The following is a 24,625-nucleotide window of genomic DNA, read 5'->3' as shown; positions in this document are numbered from 1 at the left end:
AGGAAGTAACAAGATACTGGGGAATACTTTTTTTAAAGGCATAAAATTTTTAAGCTGCAAAGTACTTTCACTTCACCTAGTTTAACCTCCTCCATTTTACAAATAAGGAAACTGAGGTCCCCAAAAGACATATTACCAGTCCAACTAAATGTTTATATCGTTACAATAAAAAATTGCTATACTAATACTTTCCTTTAATAAAGTATGACTAAAAGTCATTTTGCAAATTTCTCTATTTTGTCATCACGGATAAAAAAATGACATAAAAATGAAATAGATGACATATTAATAGATAGGAAATGACTGGTAAGTGATAGGAAAGCAACTTTCAAATAACCTTTCTGAAGATAATATAACTGACTTGCTAAAAGAATAGCAATCAAAAAACAACTCCAACTAAACAAAACTAAACCACTCCAATCTAACCTAATCATACAAGTTGTCAACACCAAAAATGGGAAACAGAAAGAGGAAAAGTGCTGACACAAATTGTAACCATTTCCTAATAATTTTAATTAACATAAAATAATTATCATAACAAGGTGACCAGAAGAGCCTTGAGATGACTAATCATCAAACACTGATTTTTGTTCTTTTTGCTAAGAAGAGTGATATGGAAGTCAAGTATAACAGCATCTGGGGAAATAAACTCATCTGCAAAATCCTACAGCATTGTGAAAAGACAGGTACACTGATAAATGATGTTACTATAGATTAGTAAAGCCATTCTGGACATACATTTGAAATCATGCAGAAAAAGTGCCTAAAATATCTATATTCTTTTACTCAGAGATCTTACAAAAGCCAAAAACAGCAACAAAGATAGAACATATTTCAAATTATGTATAGTGGCACTTCCTGCAGTAGCAAAAAGCAGAAAACAGAGTCTGTGCCCATCAACTAGGAATGGATAGAACAACAAACCAAAAAAGTATTATAAATGAGTGGAATAGAACATTCTTGTGCAGTATGAAAAACTGAATAGAATGAATTCAGGAAAACATGAGATTTGCATGCACTAATGCTGAGTTGAAATAAGCAGTATAGAAAACAATATGCATAAATGCATACAAAAATATCAATGAGATGATCACTAAAATGAAGTTGAACTTCAAGTAATTGGAAAATCAATGAAGTTGCTAGAGGAAAAATGTAGAAATTCACAAAGGGGAAAAGAGACATGCATTTTAACTTCAAAAAATGAGTTTTATTCTGATCCCAAAGAAAGACTCAATAAAATAGGAGAAAGAAGGATAGAGAATTCTGTCACGTAGAGAGGCAGCATGGCATAACATAAAAAGTATTTGGAATTTGGAATTATAGATCTGATTTATATTATATTAATATTATATCATATTTATATTATAGACCAGTTCAAATTAATTTGGGCTACTTTGAGACAGGGTAAATTACTTAATCTTTATAACTCTTAATTTTCTCTTTGCAAAATGAAGGAGAATCTCAAAATTCTATACTCTTATTGGAGATATAAAATTACTTTAGAGGCCCTAAATCCAGAAATAATTTTTAATGACTTACTATCAATCTAAGAGCATTTTACCAATCAGTAATTTTAAAATCTCATCCAGCATCCTGTTGACATGTATGATATAATTTTCTTTTAAAAAATTGTTTATGATGGAAACTTATTAAAGACATATTTCTCCCTCACCTCAGTATGAAGGTTCAATGAGGTGATTAGTATGGAATTTTCAACTTTGTAAAGGTGAAGAAGTAAAAAGAAAAACAGGATGAAGTTAAAATGAATAAGTGAATACTTATCAACTAGGGGGGAAAGGAGCAATTCACCAAGCACATGATGGGGAAAACCTATCTATTTTCAAATATGGCAACAAAAGATGAAGAACAAAGGCCATGAAGTTTCTACAAATTGTTTTTCATTCTAGCCATCTACACAGCAACCTTTCAAATATTTGAGGATGGCAACTACTATGAACTCCCTAAACATTCCTAGTTTCCTCACCTATTTTCATTAAGGATATGATTACCGAACTTTCCTCATGGTCCAGATCACCATCTTTTGCATGCTTTCTAGTTTGTAAAATGCTTATCTCAAAATGTGGTAAGGGGAGCTAAACATAATATTCCCTATTCTAAACGCAGTTTCTTGAACTGGATTACTTACTCCCTTTTTCTACGTGCTTGATTTCTGTTCATGTAACTCAAGATCACATTAACTTTTTTTATTAGCTATATTACAATATAGATCTCTTTGAATTTGTGGTCAAGTAAAGACCATACATTGGAATGTTCTCTGGTTTGGTTTTCTTGGGGTCCCTGGGAGCAGCCTTCGTTTCAGTTCAGTAATCACCACAAGAACAGCCCTTATTATCTCCTTCCTGGTACTGGGAAGCTTTCTGGAGAGCCTTTCAGACTGGCCTTGGTCTCTGTGAGGGAAGTGCAGGAAGCCAGGTCAGCCACCAGGAGCCTGATTGAAGGTGAAATGAATTTCTGTCTCCTTAGCTGCGAGAGCTTTTTGTGCATTTGTCCTCTGTGGCTCTCAGTCCCTGCTTATTTGCTCCACATTGAGTATAAACCAATCATTATATCAGTAGGAAACCATTATTTCTTGTAAGATTAAATCAATCATACTGAACCATGCTAAACTAGATAACCATTGTCTCATCAATTCCACTTAGTACCTTGTGAGCATCCTTGTTTCAAGTTCAGAGTTCTGGCCCAAAACATCTTGTTGCTGTTATCAGGCCAGATCTCTTCCATCTTGGTACTATTATTTTTAATCTGAAACAAGGACCTTACATATTATTATATTTCACCTTAATTTTGGCATGGTTTGCTAGCCTAGGGCAACTAGGTGGCACAATGGATAGATAGAGTGACAGTCCTGAAGTCAGAAGGACTCATCTTCCTGAAATCAAATCTAGTCTCGGACACTTCCTACTTGTGTGACCTTAAGTTATATAATCCTGTTTGCCTCGGATTTCTTATCTGAAAAATGATCTGGAGAAGGAAATAGCAAAACACTCCAATATCTTTGCCTTTAAAAAATCCAAATGAGGTCAGAAAGACAACAACACCATTTAGTTTGTTAGAATTTTTTTAAAACTTTTATTCTGTCATTTAACCCATTAGCTTCTGCCTCCCAAATTTATCATCTGCACACTTGATAAAAATATTTTCTATATTACTAATATGAAAGAAATAAGAACAACAAAACTCAGATATGTCAGGTCTGAGGACAAAGTCGTGTTACATTACATTGGAGACCTTCCTTCAGGCTAATATCAAGCGATAATTAATATTCTCTAGGTTAAAATTTTCAGCTAGCTACAATGTTACCTAACTTTACAATTATTGGAGGCAAACTTTCTCCATCTTAGAAGCATGGACTTTTAAAACCAGAAAGGACCTTAAAGATCAACTAACCTAGATATATCATTTTATAAAGACCCAATGTTCAAGAATCTTAGTGACAAGATGGCAGCAGAATCAGCACCAGTATCAATGTTGGCAGATTCCCTGTAACAAAGAACAGAGAATGCACCTGTAATTCCTGATTTCATGAGTTTCTGAGAAGAATATTCCTCTACCTACCCCTATCTGTGCCTTCTCTAAACAGGACAATCTCAGAGAAATGCCTACAAGACTGAGAAATTAAGTGACTTGCTCAGTCCCACAAAGCCAAGATATATTAAAGGCCAGGCACATATGTGACAAAACTTTGTTTTGAAAAAAAATCTATATATCTGTATCTATATCTATTTATCTATCTATCTATCCCTTTGATATTCTATAGCTGTTGATGGAATGGATCAGTGTGGTACAATGGCTAGAGTACTGGGGTCTGAAGTCAGAAGGACTGATATTTGTGATTTCAAATCAGGCCTCAGGTACTTGTTAGCTGTGTGACCCTGAGCAACCTTGTTTGCCTCAGGTCCTTCATCTGTAAAACAAACTGGAGAAGGAAATGGCAAACCATTCCAGTATCTTTGCCAAGAAAACCCCAAATGGAATTACAATGAGTTAGACATGACTGAAGCAAACATTTCAGAAAAGTGTATGTATATGTTTGCCATGACTTGCTCTTAGCTAATTAATGGTGACTCCCAATGAGCACTGCTTCCTTTTCTAAGGTCTCACAAACCACCTATTTACTAATCCATTCTGTATTTTTTTTCAGAGCTCAGTAACAAATTATTCATATCTAGTCTCTACTTTTTGCCATTTTTCAAAAATTGGAACATCATTCATATATCTCTAGTCTGTCCACAAATCTTCTATTTTTCATGTTTTCTCAAAGGTTTAACCTAGTCATGTTTCTGCAAGAGCAACAACAAAAGTCACTGTCAGGAATCTAACATGCAACTTCTGTTGGCCTAATTAAGATTTTACTAAATTAAGATTTTTCAGATATATTCAGATACTAGAGTGGTTTGCCATTTCCTTTTTCACCTCATTATATAAATGAGGAAACTGAAGCAAACAGGGTTAAGTGACTTATCCAGGATCAGTTAACAAATGTCCAAGATTGTATTTGAACTTATGATTCCAAGCTTAATGCTCTATTCTTCGGACCACCTAGGTAGTATTGCAATAAGGTTATAATGCATACGTTATTTCAAATTAAATCAGTACTGTGAACCTAAACAGTTGTTCTTGTTTTAAAATAGCATACATTGACTTCTAAAGAACATTTTCATCACTAAGTTATTTTCAGACAGTGAGAGTGGCTTAATAAATAGAAAACAGGTCTCAGAATCAGAAGGACTTTCCTGGGTTCCAGTCCTCCCTCTTATGCACACTGGCTTCCATCAATATAAAAATCCAAGTGTTTTTTTCATATTGAAAATTTTGTAAAACAACATGAAAGGCCTGTTATCTACACTGTCAGAAAAAAAGAATGTGACTGTCTTATTCTTTTCATGCTGATATGTGTGTGTATGTATATAATTAAATTGCTGTTTATTTCAGGCAAGAATAGATGGAAATTTTGCCATCATTTGCAAATACTTTTATAGCTAAAATTATTTTGTAGCACAAACTGAAAGAACACATTAAAGAAGATATTAAAAACATTTAAACAGAATATAGATGTTTTAGTACAACAAAGTGACACAGTTGATAGAACACTGATCCTGGAATCAAGACCTGAGTTCAAATTCAAGCTCAGATGCTTTACTAGTTGTGTCATCCTCATTATTTAATTATGTTTGCCTCAGTTTCCTCATCTATAAAATGAGCTGAAGAAGAAAATGGCAAGCCACTGGTATTTTTGCCAAGAAAACCCCAAATGGAGTTACAAAGAATCAGATATGAAACAACAATAAACAAAAGATATTTCAGACTAGCAAGAAGATTATTATTTGTGAAAGTCTACAGAACACAGCTCTTCTACAGACAATGGGAGAAACCTACATTTTCACAGAATTAGTAGTGTTTGCAAATAATTGATCATGCACAGCATGATAACATGATAGCATATTCACTGGAGTTTGGAAAAACAATATATCCATCCTTGCCAATGTGCAAATAATTTACATGTAAAAAAAAGGGAAAAGTCTTTAACAGATACTTAATGTCTTCTAATCAAGTTCGAACTAATTTTTAGCAGAACTGACTTTTTTATTATTTTGTTTTAATATAATTAGAAGAAAAAACTAAAACGAGACATTCATTACAGAATGAATTTTTTCACATTTCTTCTATTTTACAAATATAAAAATAATGAAATTTTGAATGTCTTAAATTTTTAGAAAAGCTGTTTTTTCTTTGGACTGGAAAAAATTTTAAAGTCATTCCTCTCTTTTACTGGAGTACATTTATTCTTTCTAATTGCTTTTCAATACTAGAATTAATCTTATGAATTTGTTGGCATGTGAATTTTTTTCTTGTTGTGGAATGCCAATTTGTGGTTTGCTTTTATTCTTTCAAATGCAATTAGCAAAGCGATCTAGTCCCTGAATGGGCCTTTTCATTTGGACAAATTACTCCTGGCCAACAGTAAAGAGAAAGGGATTGGGGGATGGGGAAGAAAGCCCTCCAGCCTGTTCTTATTCTGATGGGACTGGAAAGCCACAAAAGCCTACTAGTCACCAGTCAATGACCCTGCTTGCCTGATGTGGGGCAAACACAGCTCTGCATATGTTGCTTTTTTGGTTGTTATTACTATTTTCTTTCACTACCTTTGCTGAATAGCAAACTTTCAAAATTTATTTCTGAGGTTGCTGTCCCCATTCAATTGGATGGTGAAAGTAAGACAACAGTGTGGGGAAGGACTTAGCCAAGTCTGGAAGGATGATCTGATCTGGTAAATTTCAAGGCTGATGTCACCTTCTACTCTCCTTTTTTTTGATAATTGGTGTTAAAGTAAGAATTTCCAGCTTCAGAATCCATCTTTGTGTTCCTTTTTCTGATTTAAGGAACTTAATATATTTTTTTAAAACATTTTGGTTTCCAAAAGGTAATGTCTGAGCTAGCTAAATTATTTACAAAACCTTGTTTCTGCTCACATTCTTTGGCTAGATAAATACTCTGGCACCTCATTCTTCCTTCTCTATATTTGGAAGCATCAGAGGATGGAAGCATCAGAGAGAATTTTCACACACATCCTTACTCACTAACAATACTGGTGTGCATCAGGCACTGTTGGAATGTTTGTTTAATTAGTTAAATTTTCAGCTTTTCAATGAGAAGAAAAAACAAGTTATGGGTGGCCAGCTAACCTCAAAAGAGCAAATATCCAAGGTTATAAAATCATCCCTGCTCAGAATACTTGGTTAGAAATAAAAACAGCATTTACCAGATTCTCCCTTAAGTCAAGAACAGAGGTCGCATTAAGAGGGATGAAACTAAGTCTAAAGGCAAAATCAAAATATTAAGGCGGTAACATTATTTAATAACAACAAAAAAAATGGATTTTTCATATATTTTGTAACCAAAACATTATTTCTAAACCTAAAAAAAATCAGCACCCAAGACACACGATAGAGATCACACAGGGCATTATTTGAAAACTCTAGATCAACTTTTCAATACAAAGCTTTACACATCCAAGTTGCACCACAATTAGATAATTGTATAAACAAAAGTATGTTCTGCATATGCTGACAGTTGAATGCTACACATCAGTGTCCAATTAGAAGTAAAAGAAAACCTAGTCTTTTGTATTTTAAAATATGATCAATGAACATCTCTAAAGATGTGTTCTGGTGTAATATTTTAAACAAAGCATTAAGCATCCTTAGTTGTCTCACTCTTCAAGTTCAGCCCTTTAAGGAATACTTTTAACTCTGATAAATCTTGGTATCTGATTAGTTTTGAATTTTCATTTCAGAGCTTTTGTTTACATTACATTGGGGCTTTTCAACTGAGATCTTCAAGAATTTTACAAACATCTGCAGGAATAATAGAGCTAATATGACCTAACAGATAAAAGCTTCAGATTAGTAAAAGCAATTCTAAATTTGTTTCCTTTAAGAAATGAGTTCCCTTAGCCGAATAGTTCTGTTCAGAGTTTACTGAAAATACTTGTTTAGATCTAAGTCAGAAAATCAACTTTCTACTGCAGCTTCTCTTCAAGAGATTAAAAGTAGCTAAGGTTTCCTATAATGAAAATCCTCTCTAACAAATGTATTCTTCCTCTCTTCTCACAATGTGCCTTTGCTTTTTAAAGAAAATACTAAGGGGCAGCATTATTTAACACAACAAAACATGGATTTTTCATGAATTTTGTAACCAAAACATTACTTCTAAGCTAAAAAAAAAACCACCCAAGACACATGGTTGAGATTACATAAGGCATTATTTGAAAACTCTAGATCAACTTTTCAATACAGAGCTTTACAAATCCCAAGTTGTACTACAATTAGCTAACTATAGTAATTAGCTTCATTCACATATAAAGTGCTTTCAATAGTAGTGTACTCTCCTACAATTGGGAGAGGGGAAAGCAGTAAAGCAACAGAGGGAATAAACCTATAAAACCCAAAACACATTAAATAGGGATTGTTTTAAATGATCTGTTCAAAAATTCCCTTTTATTATTATCCTATTCTCATCTTCTTCTTAGTTAATCTTTTTATCCTGACTCACAGCTGGTTTAAAGTCTTGGCATGCCTTTTGTTTCATTAAACCTACTCAAATCAATTTCCATAGTGGAATCTAAGATGACATTTGTTTCAACAGTAAATCTCTAAAATACACAAGAGAATATTTTTTTTAAGTTTTTGCAAAAACTATTTGGAGAAGGAGCACTTTTAGCCAGGTAGTATACTCTCTTTCATATACAAAGATGATAAACTCACCATAGTTGGAGTGTGTATTATTTTTCTGGTTAAGTTGCAGCTGATTTGCATTGATCTGTAAGCTCTCTCAATTTTTCTTGCTTTATGATAGATGAGTGGCGAATTCAACAGCACCAAAACCATGTCTTTACCTTCATCATTATGCTCTACTAACCACATATTGATTCATGTTTAGATATGAAATAATAGCTATGTGAAGAATGGTTGCACAGAGAAGGATGAGTATTACTGTTTCTCTAAAAGAAGAGAATAAAAGAAAAGAAACTTAAATCTTTAGCTGATGGGATATGGACTAGACTAAAAGAGGAAATTTATGGTTGATTATTAAAATACTTGACCAGGCTACCAAAGTAGGTTACAGCATTTCTTTCCCTGGATATATTTAATTAAAACATCTAACTAAAAATAAAATGGTTATTTAGCCATCTGAAATGATGCATTAATCAAATTAGCAGCAGTGTAACTAGAAAAACTTAAGACCCCACACAGATTGCTATATCTTCAACACTATCACTCTGCTTTGATTGGAACAATTTTTATAATACTGTATCTTCTACCACCATTCATTAATATTTCTAGTGACAAGATTTATGGGCCATGGCCTGGTATTGACAGTTTCCAGAATTCTTTCATTTCATATTTTCTTTTTATTCCTCACTTCATTTTTAAAATATAAGAAGAAAAAAAATATTTTCAATAGGCATAATTTTAAATAGTGTAACTATCTCATCTTAGGAATTTTTCACATTCTTGGAGGACAAAGAATTGTCTATACAAATGCTTCTTAAACTTTTTCCACTCATGATCCCTTTTCACACAAGAAATTTTTACACATCCCAGAGTATATAGGTATATAAAATAGATATACAAATCAAACATTTACTGATAATAAATCATAATTTTGTGACCTCCATATTTAGTTACTTGACTGTAGATGGAGTCATAACTTATAATCTAAGAAGCTTTGGTCTATATAACTCTGTTTCTCTGTCCCTATCTCAGTCTATGTGTGTGTGTGTGTGTGTGTATAAAAGTGTACGTGTGTATATATATATATGTGTGTGTATGCATACATATATGTGTGTGGATATGCCATATGTGTATATGAGATAAGATAAAAACAACCACTCTCTAGAGTTTCTTAAAAACAATAAGGGCAACACCATCTGTGTGCACACTAATTGACCACAGTCACATTAAAGGAACAAAGGGCTATTGCCTCATAGATGCTTGTGAAAGAGACCCACTAAATGATGAACAACCAAGCCTGCAAGATTCTATTCCTTTTGTCTGGGCTACTTGGGCATCTTTTACAAATGCACTGGATTTATTCTGCTACAGCATAAATTGGCTTAGATTCTTCTAGCAAATCCAGTATATCTGAGTGTTAGACACACATTTACATGTTATTTCACTAAGGAGGTATAAAATACAGCTTCTGGGTACTTTCATAGTCCAGTATCATAGACTTTTATGGATCCATTTCATATTTTCAAAAAAATGTTGAGAAACTATCTAGTTGACCCTGTTAACTTCATCTGGTCACTATTATCAAAGGACCTTCATTTTCATGTCACAACTCTGACTATCAAATCAGAGGCAGCTGATAACATTTTCAATAAGAACTGTCTTGTGAACACAACAGTTCCTTTATTCCTATTAGTAGATCCCAAGTAAGAGAGAACTGGGGTGGAAAGAAATGGGTGAAAGGTGGAATGATAGATATTATAATAGACCAAAACTTTAAAATAGTATTAAACTCAGTAAGCTCTTTGGTTTGTGACGCTCTCATTTGTCAGACTGTGTCCACAGTTAATCCATTAGCTTTGCCAAACAGGCTGTTCTCTACAATATGCTAAGCAGTAACAATATTGCCTGCCCAGTTCGGTCAATCTCAGCCAGGATAAATAAACCTCTTGATAAAATTCAGACTTTCTGAAGAAAGCTATGTGTAACATATTACTGCAATGACCTCACTGCCAGAGACCGAATACAGTAAGTATAGATCTTATATATAATTTGATCTGGCCACAGCTAGTCAGAATATATTTTCAAGTATGTTGTTGAGTCATTTTTCAGCCATGTCTGATTCTTTCCATTTGAGGTTTTCTTGGCAAAGATACTGGAGTAGTTTGCCATTTTCTTCTCCAGCTCATTTTACAGGTGAGGAAATTGAGGCAAACAGGGTTAAGTAATCTTTGGCATTTCTAATTTCAATGTCTTGTGCTACTGCCCCAGTCCAGTTTTTATTATACCATAGGTGAAAATGATATTTAGCAATTCCATATGATCATTGTTGTTTGATCTGGTGTGACTCTTTGTGACCCCATTTGGGATTTTCTTAGCAAGAACACAGTAGTGTTTTGCCATTTGCCTCTCCAGCTCATATTATGTGTCAACAGGGATAAGTGATTTGCTCAGTCACAAAACTATTAAGTGTCTGAGGTGAGATTTAAACTCATGAAGATGAATATTTCTATCTCTAGGTCCAACACTCTAGCCACTCTCCCAAAATATATTTTCAAGTAGAACACTAACCAAAATGTAAGGAGGCAACTAACTTTTCACAGCAAAGGTTAAAATACATCATAAACTATCCAAATTATTTATTTTCCCCTTTTGATAGTCTTTGCTATAGTGTTCTCCTACCTCCCACTACTTAATTTCATCCTAATTTCCATTTCAATTTCAGATTCCCATCCTCAGCCTTTAAGGGTAGTTGCTTATTTTCCATCTTGTGATTGCCCCTTAATATAAATACTATAGATAAGTTAAAGACTCTTACTTACAATACAGGGACTACAAGTAAGTTCCAGGCTTTCAGAGTCTAATAAGTGTTGAAGACAAGGAATGCAATTAAACATTATGACAATCAGAGACTTTTTTTTTTAAAGGAAGAAGCTATGATGCATGCTGGGTTCACAGAAACAAAAGACGCTCCCATACCTCCTGGAGTCACAGCACTAGCTAGCATCTAGCTCAGTCATGCTTAGTTAGGCATAGAATAAATATTATTTGATTATGTAATAGAAGAGTATGGATCGTTTAATAAGCACTGCTTGCTCTATATCACATGCAACAGAGAGAGCAGGTTACAGCAGAATCAGGAGACATGGAAGGAATCTTGTTACTACTATAAGTATGTGAGCACAGGGTATGGAGGTATTATAATTCCATGTTAAAACCGTGTGAGTGCTTGTAGAAAAAACATTTCAGTTTATATTTCCAGGTTAGCTCAAATGAAGGAGCAGAGCTTATTGTTAGAGGTAGCAGCATAGTACAGTAAAAGAGGTGGAATTCAAGCCATGTTTTCTTCAATAATAATGTGACATTATATAAACTAAGAATCAATGAATTTCTCCGGATCTCTCTCCTCATCTGTAAAATGGAAGATTTTTCCAGCTTTATTTTTCTGTGATAAGAGTTAATCTTTGGCAAAACTATAGGGAAGGGCTTTAAATTCAGGGTGTCATCAGGCATGATTAAAGACAATCCCAGTGTAAGGATTCTCTGGACTTTATTGTTGATGGAGAAAACTGATTTTAAAATAATTTTGTTTAAGAATAAATATTCATAAGAATGGTAGAAAAACCATAATATTTAAAAAAGGAAGAAGAAATTTTGCACTAATGTCTGTCTGCTGGATGGACTAGGTGACACATCTTTCTCTATTTTGTGTTTATTATTTACTCCTAGAGTCACCCTTTAATTATCCCACCAATGGAGAGAAGTAATAGTATAGCTCATCCAAAATAGCAAGTAGTTATTTATATTTGACTTGGGAAAGTAAATCCACTACAAAAAGTCATAATGCATTCCAAACTAGGTTTTGCATATACTATTATTAAAATTAGGTTACACTCCATGAATGTGTGCCAACTGATGACTGTGGGCAATGGACCAAAAGTCTGTTGGGTGAGACTAGGAAACCAGCCTTTGGTCAATATTTACCTATTAGGCATCAAATCATGTGCAGATAATCGAGAGAAGACTTTATGTTGCTTTCTAAACAACATTTTACAGGATTTTCAACAAAATGATCAAATAACAAAAATTACCTATAGTAATTATATTAAGGGGCAATCATAAGATGGAAAATAAGCAACTACCCTTGTAACATGTTTTGAAAACTTTAAACCTCTCTATAAACATTAACTATTGTAATACTTTTATAGTACTTTTTAAAAGCTATTGTTGGAGCTTTCCAGTCAACTAATTGAAATCCTAAAAATTGAAATTTCTCTCCCTTTAGGACCCCTAAGAACTGAAATTGGATTCCCAATCTTTTTTGCTGTTCATATCTCTTGACTTTCAGTATTCTCTGTTTAATGTGAAAGAAAATAAATTCTAGAGTTTTCCATGTATATATAAAATATTATAAAAGAGATTAATTTTTGATAAAGATAAGTTTCTTTGATATATGACATCTCTTGATAATCCAGAAATATTTTCCCTAACACTTTTATTTTTAGAATGGTTCAATAAGATCACAGAGTTGATTACTCAATATTTCCCATAATTCTTTGACAAACTTCTTGTACCCAATAGGAATTTGCATATCCTAGAACCCTAAAAAAATCAAATACTCAAGTTCCTTTTGTTATTTTCAGTCTACTAGAACAAAGGACTTTAAAAAATGATAAAAAATAAAAGAATTGATTACTTGTCCTATGTTACATAAATCTACTTGCTTCAGCATACAGATTATTACAAGTACTTGCCTTTGTTGCTCTTATACTAAGAATTATTATTTAACACAGAGAGTTTATATTTTGTCTAGTGTTATATAAACATGTTTATCAGTCATTGGATCCTATGATCTTCTATGAGATAGAAAAGTAATAATAATAACAATAGCTCACATATATTTCATTTAGAAATATTACATTCATTGTGGACTACTTGCATTTTTGTTTTTCTTCCCAGGTTATTTTTATCTTCTGAATCCAATTTTTCTTGGGCAACAAGAGGACTGTACAGATCTGCACACATATATTGTATCTAAAATATACTTTAACATGTTTAACATGTATGAGACTGCCTACCATCTAGGAGAGGGAGTGGAGAGAAGGAAGGGAAAAGTTGGAACAGAAGTGAGTGCAAGGGACAATGTTGTAAAAGTTACCCATGCATATGTTCTGTCAATAAAAAGCTATAATAAAAAAGAAATATTGCATTCATAAGGAGAAGTAACAATTTTTAGACCTGTGATTTAGGGAATTCCTTTTGAAAAAACTCTCTCTCTCTCTCTCTCTCTCTCTCTATATATATATATATATATATATATATATATATATATATGTATATATAATTTAACCTAATATATATGTATATATATTACATATGTATGATTGTAATAGAACCTAAACTATTAAGAGAGCTTCCTGGGACACTAAGAAGTTAAGCAACTTCGCTGTAGTCATAGAACATTTAATATTGGAAGTATCCCTTGAACATTATTTCAATCATCTCTCTATTCATTATGCTATGCTGCTTTTCTTAGAATCTGTTAATCAATCAATTTTAATTAACAAGCACTTAGAAAGCACCTGCTATATGTACTTGGTACAATATTGTATCAGAATAGTATATATAATACTTGGAAATTTGCAAAATATTCTTCTCACCAACAACCCTGTGGTATAGGTAATAGTACAGATATTATTATCCATTTTACTGATAAGAAAACTGAAACCAAAAGCCACCTAACTAATTAGTAGCAGAGTCATGATTTGAACCCAGCTATATTATAGTTTTGAATTATACTCAAAGGAATAGTGAGATTAACTTTAATTCAAATTATTCCTAGACTTTATTTAAAAGACTGTATTAGCCTAACTGGCATATGAAATGATCATTGAAACCAACTTCCCAAACTATATAAGTGAGCATTAACAGTTTCACATACTTTAACTCAACTGTCCAAAAAGCCCCACTGCTCTCTTATTAAGCTGTGAAAAAGGCTTTTCAAATGAGATTTTTAAAAAGTATATCTTATCTATATTGTTTTAAAATAATAAAATATCTAATGGAAATTGTCTTAATAACAATAGAATACATAAAATTAGGTGGAAGAAGGGGCCAGAGTTTATCATGTGCTATATTTTGGTCAAATTTTTTTAGCTTAAATAGTATCTTTTTGAAAGTAATTACACTTTCTGTGAGATGCCAATTTGTCTAGTCCAGGTTTGAAAATTTTATCATCAATATTACTCCTTGGAGATTGGTGAAATTTGAAGAGTTTGTCTTTATATCTGTAGTACCTAGCAATTGCTCACAAAATAGCTCACAAAATGTAGATAATGAATAAATGTTTAATGAACTGAATTGAATCAGTATACAAAGCATCCTATTTTCTTCAGAAGAGAAATATTTTACAGCAAAAAGTGGGACAAATGAGATAAGAAAATAGACAAGAGAAGAGCTGGCAAGCAGCAAAGTTAAGAGGAGAAAAAAATGTACCAAAAGACAGAAAATGTTAAAACCATAATTCTCTCCTGCTGCTAAGATTTAGAAAATGAGGCATGACAGAAATGTGGAATTCCTTCTTACAACTTCTCCCTGCTGAATAGGGAGATGAGAGTGTCTAGAGAAATCTGCTCTGTGTAATTGAAATCACACAAAAAAATACATTTTTTTTCTTTTGCAGTTTGAAAGTGTGAGTGAAGGATGGGAGGACAGGGGAGAGAATAAAGGTTGACCAACAAAAAGTACTCAGATGGTAACGGTGAATTTCAGACTTGACCCTAGGAAGTCCCAAATGGTTTAAAATAGTCGACTTTGTCACCTTTGATTTAATTACATGACTGTTTTCAGGCTATTAAGGTCTAGACTTATAATCAAGTACTTACGTAATCCTCTTCATTGAGTCCTTGTTTCTCAACAGAACTTTTCACCTCCATGGAAAACTTCTCAAACTCAGGTTTCACTGTCCTCAGTAGAGTAACTGTTTGAAGGGATGAGTACGCTTGCTTAGCTTCAAGGTCGTGTTTGTCTCCTCGCTTCCACGAGCCATCTCCTACAGGAGAAATAAAAATATTTACAATTCCAAGCTAGTCACCATAAAGGAACCATTTTCCTTTTAGACTGCCCTGAGTCTCCACATTCTGCTTTCTTTCTATAGTAGCCAAGCTAAGAGGCATTGTCACAGTTTTGCAATTAATTAGAATGTATCATTGTGGAAAACATCTGATGGCAGGAGGCCCTTGAACAAAAAAAATAGATTTGAAATGGGAAGAGAAACAAAGGATTGTTGATGTAATTGCTTGTTAATAACCCCATAAAGCCAATTTCCACCCATCGAAATTTCAAAACCAAAATCTTTTTCCTGTCTTCTTAAAGAGAAATCATTTGGAACCAACTAGAAATTTAATGAAAGTGTAACTGTATACTAAATTATTTGTGTTATATAATTGTGTCTTGAAACATCACACTATCACAAATGTACACAGAACAATATATCTATATATCAAAGATTTATTTCCTCTCTCTACCACACTGAAAATTCCTATAACTTGGTAGATAAATATTAGCTTTCTGAGGCTCCCATTAATTAAGTAATAAACTCAAAGTACCTCAGTTTCCTAATCTATAAAATGGAGATAATAACCTAACAGGTTGTTAATGAAGTTAGTGAAATAATGTGTGCAAACATTATAAATATCAGTTACTGTTAAATGATTTGTAGGATTTGAACATAGGTTTTCCTGATTTTAAAATTCAGTATTCTATCTACTATGCCACACTATCTCTCTAAAAATTTAATTAAAATACATATATAGTATATATTCTATACATATACATATAACAACAAATATCATGACACTGCCAAGAATTTTAAATGAATGAGTATCTTAAATCCTTTCAAATAAAATATACAAAATGATTTTTAAAATTATTATCCTATGATAATGAATTGCAATATAGCATTCATTTGCTCATTATCAATTGAGCACTGAAGCAAAAGTGAGTTGAGTGACTTTCCCAATTTCTAGTCCTTTATTTTTAGTTGTCTGATGAGCATCCACACTTTAATGTACCCTTACCACCTCAAATTCAACATGTCCAAAAGTAAACTTACCATCTTCCCTAAAACTATTGTTCTCCCATTGCTCTTATTCTCAAGTGTTGAATTAATTCTGACTTTACCTCCACCAACATTTCTAGGTTCATTTCATGTTAACTTCCTTTAACACACTCTGTGTTCCAGTCACATTTGCCTACTAGCTATTTCCCCTCCAAAGCAACATGTCATTTCCTTTCTCCATATCTTTGTATAGATACTGTTCTCCATTTTAAGAATGCATGCCCTCTTCACTGGTATGTTTTAGAATCTATGGACTTTAAGATGGAACTCAGATGATACTTGCTATGAGAAATCTGGCCCCTACCACTGATCATTCTCCTTTCTGAAATTATTTTATATTTATTTATTGGAATATATGTTATTGTAGGTGCAATTATGTTTTATTGGTATAAATATTTTACTCACATCTCCTATCAACCATAACTGGTTCATAAAATTTAGGATCTTTGAGGAAAGGGTATGATATGCCCTATGCCTAGCATAGTACATTGCATGTAGTAAGTGCTTAATAAAGATTTGTTGAATTTAGTTGAATTCCTTACTCCCTGCATCCAATCAACTGCTAAATTTCATTTGTTCTACTTCCATAATATTTCTCATCTCTGTCTTTACATTCACTCTAGCCAAGTTCAGATCTTCATTATGTGTCACCTAGGCTATTGTAATGACTTCCTAATGGATCTACCTGACTTCTTTTTCTTCCCTTCTCTTATTTATTTGTCACACAGATATCTGATATATAGGTCTGTTGATGTCATCTATGAAAAAACCTTCTGTGTCTCTTCCATGTCACCTCTATAATAAAATACAAATTCCTTGACCTGGTATTTTAGATTCCCTACACTCTGCATCCAATCTACCTTTTCAACCTTATTTAACTGAACTCCTCTTCAAACTCTTCCAGCCACATTCCCCATTCTTATCTGGTACTCTTCCTGTCTTCAAATAGCAGTGTGAGTTATTCCCAACATACCTGGAACAAATTCCCTCTACATCAGCACCTGTTGAACCTTTTCTTTTCTGTCAAGACTCCACTTAGGTGCCAACCCTTCCTGTCCTCCACTTTCCTGGTCCTCCACCCAGGTGAAAGTGCTGTCTTCCTCTTGTTAAAGGTGATTTTTTTCCCCTTACATCCTAACTTCCTTTTCCCTAATCAAATTTTTCTTTGTATCAAACTTGCATGCATATATATACATTATCTTCCTGCAATAATTAAACTATAAACATTTTGTGGGAAAACAATTTTCATTCTTATTTCCTAATTTTTAGCCCACTAACTTGCACAAAAATAGCTATTTCGTGGGGGAGGAGTGGTAATTAAATTGAGGATGCTTTCCTGTACAACCACATCTAATTCTACATCTGGAAGCCCCCAAAGTCCATGAAATTTTCATAGATTCAACATGATGGTGTCAACTATTTTACTATTTCAAGGTATTGACAGGATTGTCTTATTCAGAAAATCAGAGCAAGACTCATCACAGTATTCTCAACTGTTGATTTGATGTGTGAAACCGATGAATCCATAATGAAGAGATTGAAAATTTACTATTTCTTGAACAATTTATTTAAGTTTTGTTTTTATTTTTATATTATTATTCCTTTTAGTCAATTTGTTTTTATAATTATTTATTGTTAGGGACAAAGGGAAGATTACTTTGGTCTGAGAATTATAAATGCTGTGAAGAAATAAGAAAAAAAAAGTTGTATTTGGACAGTGGAAAGGCATTGGGTTCCCAACTACTTTCTCCACCATTGGATACCTTATCTCATACTTCTTAAGACATGAGATTAGGAGAAATACATTTAATTCTTGTTTCTTGAAGTCACTTAACAAATTCTCTAATTGCTTCCATAACTGAGTATCTTCTCTTCACTCAATCTACATACATAACCCAATCTCTATTGTAAACTCTCTCATCTGTATTACTCTATACTCCAAAATCTCTCTTATCATCTCCCATTCACTTTTCCTTTCTTTTAGTCTCTGAAGAAGAGCTAACTTTTCTTCATACCAAGGTTATTCCCTCTTCTTGGTCCCTGAACCCTTTTACTTCTGTTTTTATTGAGAATTTGTTCAATCATTGCTCTTTTACTTTAAATCTACCTTCCACTTCTCTCTAGCCATTGGTTTCTTCTCTCTTCTAACATTTCCACCATCTTAGCCTAGATCACTTCACACATGGACTATTGTAATAGACTTATATAAGACTATAAGGAGATACATGAGGCAAAAAGACCAACCAGTATTCTACTCAGATAGCAAATTAATCTTCCTAAAATGCAGATCTGACCATGACACTACCCTACTCAATTCAGGATAGTGACTCCCTATCACCTTCAAGATCAAATATAAAATCCTCTGTTGGTGTTCAAGACCTCTCATAACCTGGTTCCTTCCTGCCTTTCTAATCTTACATTGTATTTTACTTTCCAATGATGTTGATATTCTTGTTATTATTCTCACAAGATATTTTGGGTATCTTTTACTGGCTTTCTCCCATGTTAGGAATTCTTTTCCAATTTATTTCCACCTTCTTGCTTCCATCAAGTCCTAGCTAAAATTTTATCTCATAATGAATCCTTTAATGATCCCACTTAATGCCAATGCCTTCCCTTTATTGATAATCTTCAGTTTATATTGTATATATCTTGTTTGTCTATAGGTTTTTGTTACATGTTCCTCTCCCCCACCATTAAATTGTGAGTTCTTTGAAAGCAGACTGCATTGTCTTTCTTTGCATCCCTAGCACTTAGCACAGTGTCTGACACACAGTAGGCATTTAAGAAATGCTTGTTGACTGAAATATTTTTTGTTCCCTTGGTTTCCATGACACTCATCTCTCTTGGTTCTTCCATCTATCTGATGGATATTTCCTTAGCATATTTCACTGGATTCCTCTATGTCTCAACCATTAAGTATGATTATTATGCAAGATTCTGTCCTGGATCTTTTTTTCCTCTCTTGCTGCATCTTCTCTTGGTTATTTCAGCAACTCCTATAAGTCCAGTTTTATTTTCTTTGTACAGATATACATTTCAACCCTAATCTCTCTACTGAACTATAGTTTCATAGCATCAACTACCTACCGGACATTCCCAAGTGATTGTCTCATCACTATCTCAAACTCAGCTTACTCAAAACAGAACCTTTCTTCTAAACCCAACCTTCCTCAAATTTCTTTATTTCCATTGAATGTACCACCCCTACTTCCATTATCTATTAACTGCTGACCAGAAGCTATTAAAGGGAAAGGAGCCCAAAGAACCTTAGACGATGCTCAAAGAACATCATTTTCACTACTCCAAACATTCTACCTGGCCCCTGAAGTCATTTTCGAGAAGAGCAAATGCTATGATAAGGGATACCTTATCACAAACACAACCACAACCAAACATCACCAAAGGGATAGGAAAGTCAGTATAGCTAAAACAATAAGGTTTCTTAAGACAAAGACAAGAAGGAGTATATGCTATGTATGTTAAACTACCACATCACGACTTTCTCTCAGAGTGTGGGGATTTTGTCCACTACACAGAGCCCTTAGAATAGCAATGCTCCCCCTTCCCCCAGGCCACCAGTTCTGCTTCTAGCCCAGTCCCCACAACTATAATAGGAAAGAGGAGCAACTTATAATCTTTGCATCTTTATAGGTAGTACTACCCCCACTTCTCCAGTTAAAGCTACTGATGATCTAGAATAGAAAGTTCTTACCAATAAAGCATCTGGCATTGTCAAATAGTTCAACATCAATAACAGATATAGTTTTTATCACTAGAAATGACATTTAAAAAAAATGTATTACCATCTGCCTTGCCTTCAGATTCACTGGAGGTTCCATTTGAACTATAACTCCATGAATCCACTATTAGAAAGTTAGTTTTGATCAGCAAAATGATTTCAGAGATGCCTGGAGAGACTTACATTAACTGATGCTTAATGAAATGAGCAGAACCAGAAGATCATTGTACTCAGCAACAAGAAAATTATAGGATGATCAATTTTGCTGCACATGGCTCTTTTCAACAATGAAATGATTCAGGTCCGTTCCAATGATCTTGTGATGAAAAGAGCCATCTACACCCAGAGACAGAACTGTGAGAACTGAGTTCAGATCATAACACAGAATTTTACTCTTTTTGTTGTTGTTTGCTTGCATTTTATTTTCTTTCTCATTTTTTCCTTTTTGATTTGATTTTTCTTATGAAGCAAGATAACTGTATAAATATGTATGCATATATTGCATTTAACATATATTTTTACCATGTTTACGATATATTGGATTACTTACCATCTAGGGGAGAAGGTAGGGGGAAGAGGAGAAAATTGGAACACAATGTTTTGCAAGGGTTAATGGTGAAAAATTATCCAGGCATATGTTTTGAAAATAAAAAGCTTAAAAAAAAAAGAAAATGAGTTTTGTAAGCAGGGACTGTTTGGCTTTTTTACTTGTATTTGAAGCTCTTAGCACAGGGCTTAGCATGTAGTAAATATTAAATAAGTTCTTTTTTCATTCATTTATTCATTCACCTACTATGCTTCTAGTAACAAGTTTGTACATTCAAGTCTTCCCTCTCCCTCACCATCTTTATTCAATCAGTTACCAAATCTTGAACAATCTATCTCCACAACATCTCTCCACTCAGACTTTACTTTAACATAGTATCTTATCACCTCTTGCTCATACTTTTGCAATGGCCTATCCTTGATCAGTTCCCCTGCTTTTATATTCTCCTTTCTTCAGTATATTTTTCACATAGTTGTTAAATTAATATTGCTAGACCCAACCACTTTGCTACTTTGTTCAAAAATTTTCAGTGCTTCTCTTCTGCTTTCAGGATAAAACAAACACTCCTCAATCTGGCATTTTTTCAAAGCTCTCAACATTCTTGTTCTAATCTACTTTCCCAAATATATTTCATATTACTTGCCTCAAATGCTCTATATTCCAGTAAAATGGCCTATATGTTGAGACCATTATTTAGCATGCTACCCTTCTGCTTCTAGCCCTTTGCCACCAGACATCCCCAACATTGGTTATACTCATAACAACTCTATCTCTAGAATTAATAGCATTCTTTAAGTTTAATCCAACTTATTACCACATAGATGAAGACTTTCCTAATTCATCTGGTCATTTGTATTCATTTCCTTCTAAAATTATCTTGTATTTACTTAGACATCAATCAGTTGGTCAGTGAGCATTTGTTAAGTGCTTACTATATATCAAGCACTATTCTTAGTATCAGAAATAGAGAGAAGTGATAAATGTGTGCACATTTTATCTTCACTAGGGAATATAAATTTCTCGAGGCAGTGACTTTGCCCTTATATCCCCAGCATACAGAAAAATGCTTTTCACATAGTGGGTGCTAAATAAATTTTTGAAATTAATTGAATTAAAATAAAAGAAATTCCCCCAAAACAGAATTAAGGCTTTGGAGACTGACAAACAACACTCAATAAATAACAAGTTAGACCATATTTTTGCGTTTCATTTTTTTAAAAGTATTGCTGTATAACATTTCTTCTCACCTTCAATTCCAATCCTGCTGAACCATGGGAAAGTAAAGGAATGATTAGTGTGAAGGTACAAACAGTGCAGTGGGTAAGATATGACATCGGGACTATATCTAAAGTCCCTCAGACTATGTCAGGGATAAAGGTCTAGACTAGATAATTTCTAGATTATATTCGAGTAGAACAAAAGGTACAAAATTATTTAGTATTGTCCTTGAGGCCCAGAACTCTGTGGAGGTGAGGTATAATAATAATAATAATATCATCTGTTTATGTAAAGATCTATATTTTTCAAAATCCTGTCACGTAAGTCATTTCATTTGATATAGCAATTGCTAGGAAAGGAAAAAGGAGGGAAGAGAATAAGCATTTATATAATGCCTCATATGTGCCAGACACTGTGCTAAATGTTTGATTCCTGTAAGGTAAGTGCTATTATTATCCCAATTTTATAGTTGAAAAAACTGAAACAAACTGAGATTAAGTGACTTGCCCAGGATCATATAACTAGTAATTGTTAGAAACCAGATTTGAACTCAGGCATCCCTGGTTCTAGGCCCAGTGCTCAATCCATTGCCCCTCCTCGTTTCCTCAAGACATATAAGATTATTTCTTATTTGAAGAAGAGAAAATTAAGGTACAGCTAAGTTGAGTGTGTTATGTATGTGCATATAGCTAATGAATGGCAAAACAAATGTGATTAGAATCTCAATCTCTCAAGCTATAGCCAACCAACAAATATTAGGCATACAAAGAAAGGCAATAAGCAAAAAAGTCCCTGTCCACAGTGAGTGCACATTCTAGGGGAAGAGGCAACAGGCAAAGAATCATGCACTTATAAGACACAAGACTGTGTAAAGGAGATAATCTCAGAGAGAAGGCCTCAAATTCTACGTGTGCTGCCATTTATCTTAGAAGTACTATCTGAGTTGCTTCTTTCAAATAGATAAGACTCTCAAGGTTGTTCCAAACAGACTTATTTGCCTAGAAATTCTTCAGCCTGAGAGTTTTGCTATCCCTGGTGGATCATTCCAGAATATAATTATTTTTTCAATCCTTGAGAAATTCTAGATTCACATGCCAGACTGCTAAAACTCTAAAGAGGCCCAGATTGTAAAGAATACATTGAGCTCAGGCTTCCCAATGGCATTCACACAGATTGGCTGAATTTTCCTGTACCTTTTGCCACTTGAAAACATTAGAGGCTGTTTAAGTAACACCTTGGGAGAAGATCAAAGCCAACTGAATCATTTGCAAATTTACAAACATAATATATTTTAATGCTTCTGCTCTAGGTTTGTATGTTCTAGACACTCAACAGTTTGCTCCAATTTCTAATATTTTCCTATTTTCAGCTTTTCTAATCATTTGGCATGAAATTACTGATATATACCATATTCCCATTCTTATAATTAAATTAAATTTAAAAATAAAATATATAAAAATAAATTATAAGAATTAAAGTCTTATAAATAAATTAAATTAATAAATTATTAAAATTAAATTATAAATAAATAAATCTATAAATATAAATAAATAAAATTAAATATAAATAATAAAATAAATTAAATGTGAAAAATATTCATTAGGATCCCCAGAAAGCAGAATAGCTTTGTAAAATTACTTAACCTCAAAAGACAGGATCTCTCATTCAACTATTCACTTAATTTACATTCTAAAAAGATAATGTAGATAATGCTGGGCTAGAAAATTTCTCAAGATCCCTTCCTAATCATTATTGTATAAGTATATGAAAACCTGTAGGAAAAAGATTTTTCAAATATCATCACATAAATAAATAAATGAATAAATCTTAAAAGAGACCATAACATATTATGTTCAATTGATCTTTTTTTAAGGAAAAAAATGCCACAGTCCACATTTCTTGTCAAATCCAATAGCTTTTTTACAATTTTAATAGTTCTTGACCTTTTCCACATTTGATACTGTTGACTAATCTCTTCCCCTGGATATATATTCTCCTTTGGATTTCCTTGACTATGCTATATTTTAGTTCTCCTTTTACGTGTCAGATCACTCCCTCTGTCTTTGCTGAAGTGACTCATTCATTTTCCCTATCAATGAACTCCAAGGTTCTATCCTGACTCTCCTTTTTTTCTCTCTCTATTCTCCTACTTGATGACCTCATCACATCCCATTGTTTAATTTTCAGATCTGTATAGATCTAACCAGAGTTCTTAAGTGTCACTCACATATCACCAATTGCCTAATGAATATTTCCAATTCAGTGACCCAAATATAGCTCAAATTCAAAATGTCCAAAACAGGTCTCAATATCTACCCCATCCCAAGACACATTCCTATTCTAGACTTTCCTATTTTAATCAGTGCCATCATCACTCTTCCAATTACCCAGGTTCACAACTTTGGTGTCATGTTCAAATCTTCATTTTTATCCCTCATATCCAGTCAACTACTGAATCTTGTTGATTCTATTTCAATAACATCTCTCATATTTCTCCCACTTCTATCCATCCACACAACTGTCCTAATTCAAGCCTTCATTATTTCTTACTTGGACTATTATAATATTGCTGTTGTTGTGCTTATTTGTCCTTCATTCTGGAAGAGGGTTATAACAACAGGAAGATGGCATCTTTATTTGCAAATAAATTGGATTTCATTTGCAATGAGGCAGAGCTGTGCAAGAGTCATCAGTCTCATTCTTTCTTCAAAAGTCAACAGAGTCCAATGGCAAGGCACAGGTCAAGA

The 24,625-nt window shown here is 33.4% G+C and overlaps 1 protein-coding gene across 3 annotated transcripts in view; it reads right to left on the bottom strand.

Moving 5' to 3' along the window:
• The window catches only part of NPR3 (natriuretic peptide receptor 3), a 78,772-nt gene that overhangs the window by 41,505 nt on the left and 12,642 nt on the right, over positions 1-24,625 (bottom strand). For all 3 annotated transcript variants that reach the window (XM_023496153.2, XM_031945880.1, XM_012541471.3), the window contains one exon: positions 15,137-15,303. In XM_023496153.2, the coding sequence (XP_023351921.1) occupies positions 15,137-15,303 (167 nt within the window). The remainder of the gene's footprint in view (positions 1-15,136; positions 15,304-24,625) is intronic.

This window comes from Sarcophilus harrisii, chromosome 1 (genome assembly GCF_902635505.1).
Source record: "Sarcophilus harrisii chromosome 1, mSarHar1.11, whole genome shotgun sequence".
In the NCBI taxonomy this organism is placed as follows: Eukaryota; Metazoa; Chordata; class Mammalia; order Dasyuromorphia; family Dasyuridae; genus Sarcophilus; species Sarcophilus harrisii.
The sequence above is the reverse complement of the archived record's forward strand: the minus strand, read 5'-3'. Positions and strand labels throughout refer to the sequence as shown.